Source organism: Urocampus carinirostris, chromosome 3 (genome assembly GCF_059441175.1).
Source record: "Urocampus carinirostris isolate Australia breed hairy pipefish chromosome 3, RoL_Ucar_1.0, whole genome shotgun sequence".
NCBI classification, from domain to species: domain Eukaryota; kingdom Metazoa; phylum Chordata; class Actinopteri; order Syngnathiformes; family Syngnathidae; genus Urocampus; species Urocampus carinirostris.
Genome location: NC_142351.1, coordinates 18,634,993 through 18,653,027, shown reverse-complemented (window position 1 = coordinate 18,653,027; position 18,035 = coordinate 18,634,993). Strand labels below are relative to the sequence as shown.

Genomic DNA, 18,035 nt, shown 5'->3' with positions numbered 1-18,035 from the left:
TGTTATCGTTTGCGGGTAACAGTGGCTCAGAAGGTACAACAGATTATTCAATTTGGTTAGTTATTTTGCTATAATTTTTAATAGTATTATATTTTTACTTTTTTTTAATTTATTAGATTATTTGCAGTGGAATCCTTAACTGCTTCATCAAACAAAAAAGAATTATTGAATACATTTCCCTGTACTACCTCATAAGGAGATAAATTAAAATCACTGGTTTAAGCAATGGTGTGGGTTTTCCCTCTATTTTATTTTCAATAAGTATTAGTTGCTCTCAAACTTTAATCCAATTATTATAAAATCTTAATACCAAAATAGTTATTTTACCAGGCCTATGCTGCTTTTTGTTCTAGGATTATGTATGAAAATAAAAAGTGTGGAATGATAAAGATCATAAATCATGTTATCCGATTCTATTTATTTGAGGAAATATATCTGGAGTATGCTGCATGGCGGCTGGGTGGTTAGCGCGCAGCCCTACAGTGCAGAGGTCCAGGGTTCAAGTCCAGCTACCGCAGCTTCCCCGTGTGGAGTTAGCATGTTCTCCCTGTGTCTGCGTGGGTTTCCTCCGGGCACTCCGGTTTCTTCCCACATTCCAAAAACATGCATGTCAGGTTAAATGGCCGGTCTCTAGGTGAGAACGAGCGAGTGAACGGTTGTCTGTCTCTGGGTGCCCTGCGACAGGTTGTTCCGTCCCTTGCCCACTGCCTGAGGATAGCTGGAATGGGTTCCAGCACCCCCGAGACCGTACTTAGGATAATGGATGGATATATCTGGAGTCTACCATCACTTGAGACTCCAGCGCAAGTCGATAAGCCAACTCGACAGGTGTTGCACAGCAAAAAAAAGGAAATAATAGAAGAAAATACTGCTGCCCTGTCAAACAATTTTGCTATTTCTCAGCCTTTAGTTAAATAAAATTTACTATCCTTAGAATTACCCCCAAAACATACTTTACAGTCAGCAACATTATCTGCTGTCTGACATATTCAACGTTTTTTTTTTTAATATGTGTTTATTTTACATGGAAAAAACACTTTGAAGAAGGAAGTATTACATAGAAAAATTGTTTTTTGTTTGCTTTATTGTTTTATTCCTTCGTTTCTTTCACTATTCCTTTTGCAAAAAGGTTTGAAGGAAAATGGGAGAAAAGGACGAGGGGTGGGGGATGGAGTAAGAGAGAAACATATTTCGAGAAAATAATCAAATTGAGCATAGTTTTGTAACCCTAACAACTTATCACAGATACAACACACATATATCTGAAGTCTGCCATCACTGAGCTGGAAGTCTATAAGCCACCTTAACAGGTGTTGCACTGCAAAAAATAAATGAAAAAAATACTGTTGCTTTTGCAGATAGTTTCTCTATTTCTAAGCATTATTTTTTATTTAACATAATTAAGTTGAATATTGTTATTCGTTTATTCGTAGCACTATTATTATGACTCATACTATTTATTAGTAGTATAACACATTTTTTGATGCATATTTTATTTACTTTTCTTGGGAAAAAAACATGAATGATCTTTAAAACTACCAAAACCTTCTCATACGACACTCAATTTTGTGGATTTTAACTACTTGATTACTATTATAAATAAATAAATAAATATATATATATAAATATATATATATATATATATATATATATATATATATATATATATATATATATATATATATATATATATATATATATATATATTGTTTTTTTATTATTATTATTTTTTAAACTATATAAGGTAAAAAAATACTGACTATTTAAGTGTGGTTTTGTTATTTTATATAGAAATTCATTTTGAAGAAGTTAAAAAGGTAAAAAGTATGTAAATTTATTCTTACAGATACTTTTTTCTCTGTTTTGTTTCTTTCCCCAGAACAGGGATAAGGAAAAAATGGGCAGAAAAAACAAAAAAGCAAGAAAGAAATATTACGAGAATATAGTCAAAATTATAGTATTGTTGTCCCCTATGGGGGTGGGGCGTGATTTGGTAAGGTTTCTTTGTGACACTTTAAAAATAAAAAAAGTAAATGAGCGGCCTCAAAAGGAGAGAATAATTTCACAACATATATATATATATATAGAATATCAGAATATCACGTAAAATTACAGAGTTTGGGAATACTGCTGATCTTTGTAGTATGAAAAAACAACAAATAGTATAAACCTGCAAACCAAGTTCTCGTGACTGTAAAAGTAAGCATCCAAACTATTTTTCTGCCCATAAATTATTCCTGAAGAAAGAATGTTTGTTTATTTTTGAATAAGAAAATCTTTCAACTTTGTTTCTCATAAAGACAAACAGCAAAAAACACACACAAAAAACATCTAGAACCCACACAGCCAAAGAATTCAACAGTTTGCCTCATGCATTATCATCGGGCTCTACTAGTTTGGGATCCTTACCTTGATCCGTGCGCTTTGCGTCCTGACTGGACAACAGCAAGAGGAACTCCTGACACGTGTCGGGATCCAAAAGCGTGCTGTTGTGCAGGCAGAGGTCGACAAGGAGGGTCACGGCTTTCTGACACAACATGTCATACTCGGCTGCCTCCGAACTCATGCTGCTCCCAGCTGCATCCTCAGCCGTGGACTGCGCTCACCAGACCGCACCGACGTGTGCGCACGCATGCAGGCGCTCATACGTATAACGCGCGCACGGATTTCCAAACGTAAGGGCACAATGTGCTTCATTTGCATGTGCATTGTGGATTGGAAACCTCATTTGTTGTCCTATTGAAACACATTGTCCCAGTGGACACAACAAAAACATGTCTAATTTGAATGTGTGCAAAAACACACGCACGGTATGAAGTGCCTCAAATAGAAGTGCAACCCTTCCACCCCAACTATGTTTAATGCCCTTTTTTGTGAATATAACAAGGTGACCCCCTTGAAGCGAAGTCAAGTCCTTACACCCACTGGGCTTATTTTTCTCATGTCAACAGTTACAACACCTCCCTAGGGTTGCAAAAGTCTCACAGGGCCACATTTCCCATGGGGTAAAGCACCTGCAATAAATAGCAAGCTTTTACAAAAACATTCACTGAAATCATACTGTGCATACATTTTCAAAACGATGATGACATACCCGTCAACCTAAGCCAACTGCCCCCTTTGTTTATGATTGCAATAACCCTTATTAAAGGTAGGGTGCGTCGTTTACAATGTCCTTGAAAAGTTGAAAGATAAATATTAAGATCAGGGTTGAGAGGGTTACTTTAAAAATGTGATCTGATACAGTTACTAGTTACTTGTTGAAAAATGTACCGTAAATTCCGGACTATAGAGTGCACCTGATTATAAGCCGCACCCACCACATTTTTAGAGGAAAACCGATTTCGTACATACACAAGCTGCACCTCTATATAAGCCGTATGCGCCCACGTTAAAAAATTTTAACGCAAACATGAAATTTATCCAGACCCGACTTTAAGTCGCGCGATTGAAACTAAATGTCCTTCATTGATGTACACAGTCCAAAATTCACAGCCGGGAAAATGAACGGAAGATGATACCTGCAGAGTCCAGGTACACGTTGAAACTAATTCAAGGAAAAAAAGTCTATATTACCAAAGGTAAGGGTGGGAAAAATATATATCCACTATTGTCTGCCGCGACAACAGGTCTCACTCACCTTTACCCCACTTCCCGTCAGCCCGCATTTGCTCCGCCCCTCTTTTTTAATTCGCAAAACATATCAGAATAAGTGTCTCAAATAAATACATTACAAAAATAAACAGGTGCAAATACATATTATACATCGGTTACACATATTTACAAAGAAAGACGGTTCACCGAGAGAGTTTTCAAAGCTTTAATAATAATAATAATAATATAACTTTCATCCCAAACGGTGCCTGACAGGGCAGTTAATGGTAGCAACATGCTAGCAACACGCTAGCAACACGCTAGCAACACGCTCGCAACACAGTAAACGGGTCTGTTAAAAAAACATACCGTACTTGAAAAAATCATGGTAAACCGTCCTCATCTTCCTCTTTACAACTGAAGCCATCAAAGTCGTCTTCCTCAGTGTTGGAAAGAAACAGTGTCATATAGACGTCGTCCCATGTTCCCGCAGCCTCACTCGGGCAGTCACTGTCGCTGGTGTGCCCTCCTCTCCGTCACGGCTTTTCGGAACCCTTTGGTGATGGTGGATTTTTTTATGCTGCCCCACGCTGTCAGGATCCACTGGCAGACTTGCAAAAAAGTTGCCTTTCGCATGCGGCCAGTTTTAGTGAAAGAATTCTCTCCGCTAGTCAAGCCAAGGAGTTGCAGTCTTCCTCGGCGCATATATTTCACCGGTCTAAATCTTACCTTTTGTACTCGAGCGCCGCTGGTGGCCGTTAGAAAAATTACGTAAATTGGCCGCATTACTGAATAAGCCGCAGGGTTGAAAGTTTGGGGGAAAAGTAGCGGCTTATAGTCCGAAATTTGCGGCAAATGTTAACATAATCCGAATACCATAATATCAAAGTAATGTAATTTGATTACTTTCCATTACTTTTGGATTACTCCAATATCAAAACATATAAATAAAACACAAAATAAACTAAATATGAATTCAATTAGAAAATTTTGTTTAAGATAAATGAACAATGTAACTTGACAAAGAAATAGAGGAAACCAAGATGATGTGGTTGTTTATATCCATCCATCCATTACCTGCACTGCTTATCCTCAGTAGGGGGTTCTGGAGCCCATCCTATCTATCTTTGGGCAGTGGGCAGGGACACCCCTGAACTGGTTGCCAGCCAGTCACAGGGCACAGACTCACTCGCTCATTCACACCTAGGGACAATTTGAAACGGCCAATTAACCTGTATGTTATTGGAATGTGGGAGTAAACCCACGCAAGCACGGAGAGAACATGCAAACTCCGCACAGGAAGGATGCTAGCTGGATCTGATCTCATGACCTCAGAACTTTGCTGCGTAAGCGCTAACCACTCATCAGCCGTGCCACCCTAATTGTTTATAGTCACATTTTAAGCACGTAGTATAGTGTCAAATTAGGATAGACACACTTAATATGTATTTGTCAATAAGAGACACATGTGAATGAGTGCATGAAGTGAATGAATGATTGCTTGAAGGATGCTGTGGATTGGGGCATCAAATTGCATTAATCAGTAATGGAAAGTTCATGTTATTTCATTTATATTCAAACTTGTTTGTTGATGTCGTCTCATTAGTTGCACTTTAATGATAAGGCACTTTTCTGTTTTTAGTCATATAGCGGGGTCCTGAGAGTGAACGCACCAGTGTGTGTGTGTTGTATGAATGAAACTGCAAAGAGAGAGAGGAGCGAATTGGCATGGCAAATGTAAACAGCATGCTAAGGCGAACGAGTAAAAGAATAAAGTTCCAACTAAAGCACACCGGATTTCATCATTGTCCCCTGAAATTGTAATCATGCAAAGTAATCCTTATTTTTACTAAATGTACCTGTAATTTGATTACGTCTTTTTTCCGTAACTATGACAGAATACGATTACATTTCTTCCGTATTCTACGCCGTTAAATGTATTGTATTACTGCCCAAGCCTGATTACCAACTGAGTTCAAAGCCCTAAGCTTTATTTTCTACCGTACCCATCTGTTTTTATCTTACTTTTATCAGTGCTCTTCGAGGCACATTTGGTTTGAGGAATCAGGGCTTAGGGGAGTGTTTGTCCCCGAATGTTTTTTCTATTTCTGTTTATCAGTGTTGCATGAAAATAGTAAAAGTAAGAAAAGACTTGCTCACAGAAGAGTCCAAACGCCAACCCGAACCCCAAAAAGAAGAAAAAAGAAGAGTGTATTTGCATGTGTGGAAGAAATTCATGAACACTAATTACCTGGTTATCATGGTTGATGGGGGGCCGAACCCCTCGCGAAATGTAAAAATTTGTGAAGTAGAAACATACATTTGTTTATGTATTTATTTGTTTGTTATCACTCAAGAACAAACCCAATTTAACAAATACAATTCCTGTACTTATTTTTTACTGCACAACTTTATGAATTAAGGACCTTATCCACTTCACTTTACCTGATACTTTACTAGCAAGTGGCCCTTTGTCCTACAGAAATCAGACATTTTTGAAATAGTGCCATGAAGCCTCTAGGGGGGGTAAAGGCTCGCATGTGGCTGCTGAACAGGTTTAACAGGTGGAGAGGTCCAACTTTGTTGGCGATAGAAAGCATCTTTCTCTGTTTAACCAATCAGAATGCAGAATACAATGCATGATGAAAATCCGCGAAGCAGTGAACCAGCAATACCCAAAGTGTGAAGCAGCGAGGTGTCTCTGCACCTGCACATAGATCATGAATGAGCTGAGTGTGGCTGCGATCATGACTTAAAGCCAGGAGATGACGGCAGAAAGTAACAAAGTCACAAATTTCGTGCTGCTCCTTTGAGTGAGGATAAAACTTACACACACGGCACATATTTACTTAGAGAAAGACATACTATGTAGAATAAAAACAAAAACAATTTGAGCAAAGAAATGTATCTTATTAATTAAATACATAACTCATCGGTCTTCATAATACTGTCTGTTCTCCAGTGTTTGCTTTCGTAGACCACTAAACTCATAACAGAGAGAGTGTATTTATTTAATCTGAGACTGAATGCACTCTGTCATTGTTGGTCATTCATGTCGACATTGGATCATGCAACAGCCATCAGGGAACTTCTGCAGTCAGTTGGCTGGGCTGAGAGAACAAGGGGTAAATATTTTTGCAACACCTATTTTTCAGTTTTTTTGTTGTAAGCATAATATAAATTTTTTAAATAATTTGGTTCCACTTCACAGTTATATTTTATATGTTGTTGATTCTTAGAATACATTCTCAGTTTTTAAACTTCAAGTACGAAGCCTAAAATGTGGCAAAATGACAAAACGTTCTTGGGGGGGCCAATGCTTTCGCTAAGCACCGATTCTTCAATTATAACACAAACGCCTAAATCTGGAATATATGGAAACAGATCAAATGTGGCGCGCTTGCATGTAATTGGTATTTATCGACCATGCCGCAATTCGTGCGAAAAATAAATGCTTGACCGAGAATAACGTTTGCTACTATGCCGCGACAATATTAGAAATTTACAATGACATTGTCGACATCTACAGTGATGGAGACAATCTGGATCCTAACTAAGCAAGATGAGATAAGTATAACAAAAAACAAGTTTTATTTATACATTTTGTTGTACAAAAATTGTTATTCGGCCGACACAATTTGAAATATTCCCCCAAAAAAATGTGGGGAAAACATATAAGTTGACAGGTATGTGATGTTGATTATGGTAAATGGTCTGCATTTCTATAGCACTTTTCAAGTCAATGACGACCTCCCAAAAGCGCTTTACAATGTGCTTCACACTTACCCATTCACACACACACTCACACACCAATAGGGAGTCAGCCATGCAAGGCGCCTGCCTTTTGAGGTCGTTAGAGATTCAGTGTCTTGCCCAAGATACTTCGAAATATAACACGGAGGAGCTGGGAATCGAACCTGCTACCTCTTGATGCCAAAACGGGCACTCTACCTCCTGAGCTAATGCTAATGATAAAGTCCAATTGATAGATTCAAAGTTTGGTAGATTTTCAAAATAAGGAGAGAAGACGTGATTGAATTTTGAACTTGTAAAGAGAACAGGGAAGACAGCCCCAACTTCTGATAAGAAATTCCAGCCTGTTGTTTAAAGGCTCTCCCCTGAGCTCTTTCTTTTGATTACGGTAAATCTCTTACTTTATGGAAACAGATCTGAACTAAAGGGCCCCAGGTGTCAATTTTTATATTTATCCTATTTGGGGGATTTAACTCAACTACATACCTGTCAAGGCAACACGGCGGCGCTGTGGTTAGCACGTGTGCGGCACAGTTCTAAGTCCTGTGTGGGTTCAAATCCAGCTATCGGACTTCCTGTGCGGAGTTTGTATGTTCTCCCCGTGCTTGCGTGGGTTTCCTCCGGGCATTCCGGTTTCCTCCCACATTCCAAAGACATGCATTTCAGGTGGATTGGCCGGTCCAAATTGTCCCTAGGTGTGAAGGAGCGAGCGAGTTGTCTGTCCCTGTGTGCCCTGCGATTGGCTGGCAAACAGTTCAGGGTGTCCCCTGCCCACTGCCCGATGATTGCTGGTATGGGCTCCAGCACCCCCGCAACCCTACTGAGCTAAGGAGATGAGACATACCTGTCAACCCTGGGTGACAAAAAATATGACAGATCAAACTAAAAAAAATGCACCCTCTGGAGCCCTCCCGACAAATTAATAACATGGCTTTTTCTTTCAGGTATTTGAATTTTTAAAAAATTCTAATAATATTTACTGTAGGACAGCACTGAGGTTGTTCAAAGCTCCTTGTCCTATCGTTGTCTACTGGAGTTTGGAATATATATGTTTTGTTCTATTTTCCTACCATGACTGCAAGGTTATTGTCACACTTCTTGTCATTTCAATGATTTGATTACGCCTTTACACACATTGCTTCATCTCTCAAGATCATTTCTGGTTTTGCAAAATGTACATTTACTAATTCTCTTTCTCTTTTAAGCTGCTGATTCTGGCCGATGTTCAAATCCGGCATGACAATAGAAATGCACAGCACACCCGCGCGAGATATTGTAAACAATGGCCAAACAAAATGATGTTTAATGAAATGAAATACATTTTATTCATTTTAGAATATGATGGAACTGAAATATTCTTGAAAACAAAACAAAAAAATCACATAAAATTAATCCGGCCATTTTGTTCGGTAAAAACATTATCTTGCTTATGTTGTATAAGCACATAAATTAAGGGTTTGCAAGCAGAAAGTCGCCTCCCACATCATCGTATGAGGTCCGCAAAACAATGCTGAGAGAACCACAAGAGAAAAATGAGCCACGTAGACCAGAGGTTTTAAACATGTCCACTGGATGTCGCCAAAGCCAGGTGCCAATAACAAAGCGCCCACTTTAGTTTTTTCTAGGTGATTACCATTAATCAACCACAGAAAATTGGGGAAACCGACCATGATGTTATTTTACATAAAGTAAAAGTTACAGACGAGACTTTAAAGGCTATAAAAAATGTGAAATTTAAAAAAAGACCTTAGTATCTTTGCAGAGGTTCCAGGAAGCTTTACATAGTATATATGATGGATATGAAATTTGACAGCAAAGTTCCCATATTCAGGCAAACTTTTTATAAAAAAGTAAAAAGCAGAAAGACTTTTCAAATCATTTTTTCATATTTTTAAAATTAGTTTGTATGCTATTTTATCACGCTCCAGTCTGTATGAATTGCCTGGTGTTAAATAAACAGTGGTGAGGATTAATTCAGTTATTGTTTTGCTTTTTTGTTTCCAGGAGCAGATGATAAACACTACCAAGTTTTAATCTTTGACTTGGTAAAAGAAAAATAATGAGTAAGAAAAATTTCAACTGTTGTTTTAGAATCAAATTTGACATCTCTGAACAATAATTTAATTGCTCAGGACAAAAAATACCCACACTTATGTATTTTTAATAATTTACTAGTCCGGCCCCTGTGAAAATGTTTTTCTATGCCATTTAGCCCCCAAGCAAAAATTTGTTTAATGTTTTGACACCCTTGATTAAGGCAATAAGGTTGCAAACCCTTTAAAATCCTGCAATTTCAAACATCCTGGCACAATGATTTCACAACTGAGATTTTAAAACCCTCAGCAATTCCAAACATTTTGTTTTCTCTATGTTTACCCTGGATATCCAAACAAGAAGCAGTGCTCTTTAAACACACCAGCATCCGTTGTCATAAACCGGAACAGGATCAGGACCCAAATGCGTGACGTTTCTCACACAAGCCTTTATTTTACGGAAAATGGGGAGTCATGCACGTTAGGCAGCAGTCTGGCGTAGAATGATAGGAAGCCAGCGGGCGACGAGATCGATACCAATTGCCCGAGCAATTATCAAACAGATGGAGTCGATACAGGACAGGATGGGACGGACAGGATTGATATCAAAACAGGATATCGAAAATAAACAGGACAAACTAGACTGGAACAAAACTGGAAACCGATATTAAACAACGGGACAGACTGGATTGATATTAAAACAGGATATCGAAAATAAACAGGACAAACTAGACTGGAACAAAACTGGAAACCGATATTAAACAACGGGACAGACTGGATTGATATTAAAACAGGATATCGAAATTAAACAGGACAAACTAGACGTGAACAATACCGGACAGGTCATACCAATAGGAAACAGTCAAACCTCACGTCTTGTGGGGCAGAGGTCCGTTGACAGACTGACAAAGGAAAAGGGAGCACACTGACCTTAAATAGACGAAAAGCCTATTTGTCAACCAGCCGCAGCTGGTGCCACACAGACGGGGCCAATTGGGTGCCATGGCAACCGTGACATCCGTGCTATGATCAAACGCGTCCACAAGCTTAAAGGAGGCATAAAATAAAGAATTCAAATTGCAACATATAAATTAAGTAATCATAGGTCAAACACGAGTAGAACATGTAAAGTAGCTGTGGTCACAGATGTAAAGTCAGGGGAGGAAATCTATAATTTAGAATTTTTGAAATGGATGTATGTTAGTTCAGTTAATTCTCATTTTACTTAACAATTTTTGGATTTTCTCTTTCAAAATGTTTCCTATTATTTTATGAACGCCATTGATACAATGATTAGGTAAGCAGGTGCCGAGCGTTTGCAGACGCAGAATTATGCAAGAAGTTCTCTTGGCTCGTGGCAAAAGGGCAATAGTGAGATAAAGGTCTCTTATTTGGCGCACACCTCAGCCCGAACAGTATAATTAGTGATAATATTAGCAAGCTAACAGAATGTCCTGCCTTCCAGTACTCATTGTTCTTGTTGCACGGACTGTCTTTAATAATGAGGACTGCCTATAAACCTTAATGATTACAGACCTGCGGCTCTCACAGATTATTGAGCACATCAAAGCCGCCCTAGCTCCCTTCCTGGACCCACACCAATTTGCATACAGGGAGAAGGGGTTCAACTGAGGATCCTATCGCCACAGTGCTCCACAAATTACTGGAGCACCTGGAGTACAGAAACACCTAAGCTTTTATGGACTACAGCTCGGCTTTTAACAAACTCTGGTCCATACTTCAACAGCAAGGACTCCACACTGCCCTGTGCAACAGTGGGTCAGGAAGGGTGACATACTTCCTCCACCCTGGTCATCAACACCGTAGTTCCCCGAGGGTGCGCTCTAAGTCCACCACTCTACTCCTTGAATATCCATGACTGCCTCGCCTCCTCCACGGACAACCTCATCATTAAGGTCACCGATGGCACCTCAGTGCTCGGGCTGATTATCAATGTTGTTGAGACGAAGTGCAGCATCTGTCGTCATGGTGTCAAAATAAAAGCACTTGGTTATAAACACCCAAAAGACCAAAGAGATTTTGGTGGATTCTAGAAAGAAGCGCATCAAACATTAGCCTCTCACTATTGACAACAAAGAGGTGGAGAGGGTGTGAAGTTTTAAATTCCTGGGGGTAACAGCGACTTGTTTCGGGTGTAGGAAAAGCACAACAGCGCCTATACTATCACATCCCCAGAGGTCTAATGGTAAACTTCTACTACTGAGCCATCAGCAGTGTACTGACGTACCAACGGTTAAGTGTGTTTTTTCAACTTGACTAAGGCTGACCAGCAGGCGCTCTGGCAGTTGGTGAATGCTGCTGGAAAAATGATGGGAACAGCTTTTCCAGACATCAGCACTACCTACACCACTCGCTGACTGAAAAGAGTCTATAACCTTTTGTGGGCCCAGCACCATACTACTCACCACCTTTTCCACGTGTGGCCCTCAGGGACGAGATACCAGTCAATCCAGGCCAGAACATCTAAATTGGCCAGCAGTCTATATCCACAGGCTGTAAGGCTAGTGAACTCCCTGATCTTGAAATGTTTAGTTTAGGACATTTAACAATATGCATACTGGGCAAAAAAACTAATGATTGGCAACCAAATAGTGAGTTTTCTTTTTGTTTATCACATCAAATATCTGCATGCAATACCAAGCAGGCCCGCAAGGGAGGAGCACTTGGGGGAAGGTCCACCTCCCCTCCCCTCAAGTCACGTCGGCTTTTAAAGGTAAATGCACCCCCCCTCACTCTCTTTTGCTGCCGGATGAGGGACACGTGAACGTTGGGCCCCCAACCAATGTTCCCTCTAATTTTCCACGGGTCTGAGCGTTCACACAAAGTTGGTGAGCAGCGCTTAAAACAACAGTGAGCAACCATAATCCCAAGTGTGGCAAGATAATTAATTATCAAACATGCCCAAAACTTGACATCAAGTTACATTTTGCTGAGTTTCCAGCAATGCAAAATTATTTTTCACTTTTGAATGAATTGACTCATGTACTATTGCAAAGGTTGTTCAGCCTACAAACGTCGTTTGTTCTTACAATTCTTTCACAAGATATCCATTTCTTTTTATTTCCTGATATATTTTGTCGCATAATATTAACATTTTTGGGGGCTTATTTAGTCGGTTGTAAGATACAGAACTGTACTTAATCACACTTTTTAGTGGAAGTACAATGTTGGCAACAAGATTCACTTGATATAATTGGAAATTATTTGAATGCAACACAAACTTTTTCTTCTTTTTTCCATGTTTTTTTCTTCTTTTTTTAAATTCCTTTTCCTTTAAATTCCTCATTGTGTTTATTTTTTCCGAGCTGTAACTTTTTTTCTTTTTGTTCTTTATTCACTGTTTTCCTACATTTCTTTCTTTTCTTTTTTTCTGGCTTTTTTCTCAATTTTTCCTTCTTTTTTCTTTTCCTTTTGTTTCTTTTTTTCTCAGATTTTCGCTAATTTTTCATTTTGGTATTTTTTTCTTTTTTTGTTCTATTCCCCCCTTCCTTTAAGTCATTTTGTGCATAATTTTACATAATATTTGGTCATATTGGGATTAAAGAAGCAAAAACAACCCGAAAAGCCGTTCAGGACCCGAAAGAGCCGGTTCCTTTTAGTGAGCCGAGCCGAAGAAGCCAGTTCCCCGACAAACTCTACTAACTTTACTCAACTTTGTTCTCTTTCGACTCGACTTCAAAATACCGCATTTAGGACCCAACGTCAGGGGAACCCGTGTATTTTTACCTTCATGCACTGTAACTTTGACTTGAGTCGCTTCTTAATTATTTATTTTGAGCCCTCATTTTTGTGCGCTGGCTAGATTTTCTTGTGCGCTGAGAATGTGCGAGCAGTGCGCAATTGCGCACGCGCGCAGCTTAGAGGGAACACTGTACACGGTAAACAGCAAAAATCTAAATGCATAGAATTTTGCGCTTATAAAGTATTAGAATTATGTTATATTTTGTGTTTTGCTAAATAGTAAATATGAAAGTAAATCGTAAAATGAGAAAAATGTATTTAAAATGATCAAAATTACCTGCCAACAGAAAGAGAATACAGTATTTTCCTTGAAGCGATAATTAGTTGACTTATCCTACTGTATTTTTACATCAATTTGGTAAGTGTACTATTTTCACTACACAACTTGTTTTTGTTTAAATCATTTGGCATATCCTTGTGCTTCGATAAAATGATATATCTGGTCAAAATTAATTATTATTTTTTAATTTCTGCATACAAAAAGCTTTGTGCTGGTCTGGGTAACATGGCTGGAAGAAAAATCACAAAGGACAACATCACAAAAGAAAGTTTACAACTGTTGTAATCTACTATGTGGATTAAAGTCATTATACCTGTCATAATTACTGATGCGAGGCACCTGAGTCTGCTCCTTTGGCGCCAACTGCCTCGGACGTTGATTGGCTGCTTGTCTCTCTTCAAACCCCCGTCATCCTGTCACCCACTGTCAGTCCGTCTGCGAACCTCAGCTACGCTAGGCAAGCCTTCCGATCCTGACTCTCTCCTGTTCTGATTCCTGTTTGACCTATTTTATGAACTTGACTACGTTTCTGCTCCCCCGTCCCGGCCACCGATCTGTTTTTCTCGCTCTCGACACTGCCATCGCTTGCCACGGAAATACCACTTCCGCGTCTGAGCAACCTGCTCCCTATGACCAGCGATCTTTGGATTGTGTACACTATTCTTTCCCATCTTCCTAATAAAACTAAGAAACGCACGCAAGTGGGTCCTGTCTTCGTTCTGGTTCTGACAATACTTTTGTTATTTAAATATATTGCACCAAGGTTTTTTTTTTGAACACACATTGGAAATGGGGCATAACTTACAGAAAACTATATTGGGTTGTGAATCAGTTCACACATTGTGTGTACTATAATTGAGTCCTGTGTAAATTGAATTAGTCTGGATGTGATGGAAAAATAAACATAGAATAAACAAATTTATTCCATTATTTTTTCAGTTTTAATTTCCCTGATTTAAGAAAAATGATAGAAATGTTTTGTACAGCAAATGAAATGTATCGGTAGCAGAATTACATTTGTTATCCTGATCTATTTTAATTTATGTAGATATTCGTTGTATCTCCTGCCATCTGCGCATATACATGGTTTAACCATACCTAAGAAATGCATGGATTCTCTGAAAATTAAGTCCAATGATTTCTGTATGGATGAGAATAGGATTCATTACGGGGCCAAAAACAGAACACGAATAATCTACTCGGCTTTGTCACTGCATTTGCATGAACTGTGTCTGAACCTTCCTACCCACTTTTGTTAATTATGTTCCCAACATAACCTTTAATCAAAGTAATTTAATACGCCATGGGACAAATAAAATCGAATCAAATTCGATTATGTTGAGTTGAACCAGCTTCTGGTTGACTCCAGTCTTTAACTGAATTAAAGCAGGGCCAAAAGATGACACCGTCTCCCTTTGTAGGGGACTGTAGGGTTTATTGTTGCAGGATAGATCATTAGAAGCTTATCTAAATCCCTCCTTCGTCCTTATGTCCCTCTCAAAGGATAGGAATCAAGGTCTGCTGTGCTTCCTGTTCTTGAAGATTGCATCTACTCCATCAGGACCAACTCTATGACCAGGCAAATAATAGATATTTCCAACTCTGGTCTTGCAAAAGAGCCCATTACTTGTGTGCTTCTGAATCTGCTGATATAAAGGATTTACTCCTGCCACCGCCTTTTTCATATGCATCCCTCTAGTCGGCGCTAAGGGTCCCTTAAAACAAGGACTAATAGGCTCAGAGGTCGTTTCTTCCCCAAGACTATAAACACTCTAAACAAGAGGGCAAGACTGTGAAAAATACGTTTTTTTCTACAGTTGAATTAACAATGGTTATTGTGTATAAAAATGGGGATTCGTATCTTAAATACTTAGCATTGTACCATTGTTTCGATGCACTATTTCAAACGAAAATACACGTACAACTTAGGCCAGTCTCCAAGCAGTGCCTTGTAAATATTTTTGCCAATTTATTTAACATACTTTGGATGTTTTTTTTGTTTTTCAAACATCTATTCCGTGTTTATCTTGTTTGTTCTAATCTTGTTGCAAACACTTTTCACTACATTGTTCTCAATGACAATTCTATTCTATTCTATTCTGTTCTATTCTATTGCATTGCAGTGTGTATTATTTTCCCACTAGATGTCGCTGTATTCTGTCGTGCCACTGAAAATGACTGCTTAAAGTACAAAGGAAGAAAACAAAATACAAAGACTCAAAGTGACCAAAACGCATCATACTTCTTTTGAAAAGGAGAGAAAAAAGCAAAGTTGAAAAAAAAGAAATAAAATAAGGAAAGGAAAAAAATGAAAAAAAATGAAAAAACAAAGAAATAAGACGAAAGGTCAAACTCCAAAAAAAGGGAAGAGAAAATGAAGAAAAAAGAGAATATAAAAAATGAAAAGAAAAAGTAGAAAAAAGTGCTTTTTTCACGTTTTTGTCATTTTTCTCTTTCATTCCTTCCTTTTCTTTCCTGTTTTTTTTCTTCTGCTCCATTATCTTTTTTTCCCCCTTACTATTTTTTATTCCCATTATTTCTTCTTCCCAATTTTGATTCTTTTTTAAAAAAAAACTTTCCCTTTTTTTGTCGTTCTTTGAGAAAGGCTGGGTAGAATAACGAAGCAAAATTTTATTTTTGCTAACTTCCAGTCTCCGTAGTTTGTAGTCGTCTTTGGATTCCATTTTGGTTGCACTACCCATTACAGTGTCATCTAGCAGACAAATATAAAACACTGTCCCTTTAAGGAAAGCGGAATGTTTTTATCTGCGCTGTTTTTGTGGGAAAACACAATTTTTTAGTGATCAGCATTGCGCCCCCGTAGCTCTCCTTTGAAGCATTTTCATTTGACTTGCATGGACTCGTGAAAAAGCGCTGCTAAGCCGTTAAAACAGCTTCCAGTTGCTTCACTTTTTCACAGCATTTGTTTCCAGTTAGCTTTTAGTAGTCAGCATGTTTACTCTGGCAGTGCCTCTTGATATAATGTTCTTTGAAAACAGCCACAGACTTTGCAATACGGCAGACGCAGTTGTTTCAGAATTCGGTAAATAAATACTCTTAATTTCCACTTGTCCTAGAAGCGGCGGCCCCTTACAGTCCTTTCTTTTTTTCTTTTTTTTTGTCGCCATGTCAGAAATTGAGGTGTTGTTGTTGTTTTTTTCTTTTTGTACAAATGTATTTTATACTGCGGTCAACATTTCTGGCAGGCCACATATTATTATTTCATGACAGAGGCTGCAGAGCAGTAAAAATTTAATCTAGGGCCGCAAGTAGCCCCCAGGCCGGACTTTGGACATCCTTGGACTACGTAGTTTTGTGTAAAACCACACAGAAAAATGGCTCAAATTAATCCAATTGTTTTGGTTAGTCACATTTCTTGACCTAATTGTTTTTAGAGTGGAGCATGTGACTCTAACTACAACTAGTCCAGAAACTATCTTGTTCAGTTGGCAGGTAATTGTCTTAATATTAAATTTTTTTTTGGATTATTTTAATAAAATTTTCTATGATAATTTTCTTACCATGCTGTATTTTTTCTCATGTTTTATCTTTTATAGTGTGTCGCTGCAATAATATTGATTTATTTATCTATATACAGAGACCCCTTGCTACTTAGCGCTTCGGTTATCGCTTTTCACTGCTTCGCAGAATTTAGGTGGAACAAAATTGTTTTTTTTGTCATTGATATCACTGTATCGTGCATTGTGATCAGCAGAGAAAACATAGCAAATGCTATCAAGGGCAGATTGTGTGTGTTTGTGTGCGTATTGGGTAGCCATAACTGTCTGCATGTACGACTGTCAGGGTTGGGTAGGGTTACTTTAACTTGATTACTTTCAATTACTTTTGGATTACTCAAATACCAAATATGCTAATAAAAGACAAAAGAAACTAAATATGAATAAAATGATTAAATTTTGTGCAGGCTTGGGGAATAACGGAATACATGGAACGGCAAAAATTATGTTGAAGCTGTTTGGATTTATTTTCATTTTGTTTCTGTCGCATTTTATGTTAGTTTTGCCGGAGATCAAAGAGATCAAAGCCAGGAGAGAAAGCTTACCACGTGTCGTGAGTCATCAAGTCAATGTCTCAGATCCAAAAGAAACTGGGAAGTACGGCAACCGCTTGCCTTTAGCAACTCATTACATTGAAATAAATTTACTATTAAATGGATTCTGAAAAACGTCAGAAGAGCGCAATGGTGATCACCACCAAGTGCTCTATGGATTATTATCGGGTTGGTGTAGTGACTGAGGTGTCAGGAGAGAACCCAATTGCAAGGCTTCAGGTCCGGCCAACTGCTACGACTAGGCCAACAACTCTCTTAAGCCACCCCTGCCGAGCCTGTAGCTCACCAAGGCCAGATCCATTACCCAAGAAACAGAAGAACTGGAGCTATAATTTGTCGCAAACAGCTACATTTCTGAACGCTTGTATATTTATCATCACAGCGACCTGGCTCAATCTGAGAACATTTGATGCGAGTGTGCAGCTCGCCAGCAGCTATCTAAATCGCTTTCTTGTACTGAAAGGAGAGGTCCTCCAATTTCATTGCAGTTTTGTAAAAGGACCAAAAAGACCGTTCATTCAACTGCAATTCTGTGTTCTGT

General features: G+C 38.5%; 1 protein-coding gene across 1 annotated transcript in view; it reads right to left on the bottom strand.

Moving 5' to 3' along the window:
- syt6a (synaptotagmin VIa) overlaps window positions 1-2,596 on the bottom strand; it is a 101,408-nt gene extending 98,812 nt beyond the window's left edge. The window contains exon 1 of the mRNA XM_088329725.1: window positions 2,410-2,596. Coding sequence (XP_088185851.1) covers window positions 2,410-2,566 — 157 coding nt within the window. The 5' untranslated portion in view covers window positions 2,567-2,596. The remainder of the gene's footprint in view (window positions 1-2,409) is intronic.
- Between the last annotated feature and the right edge of the window lie 15,439 nt (window positions 2,597-18,035).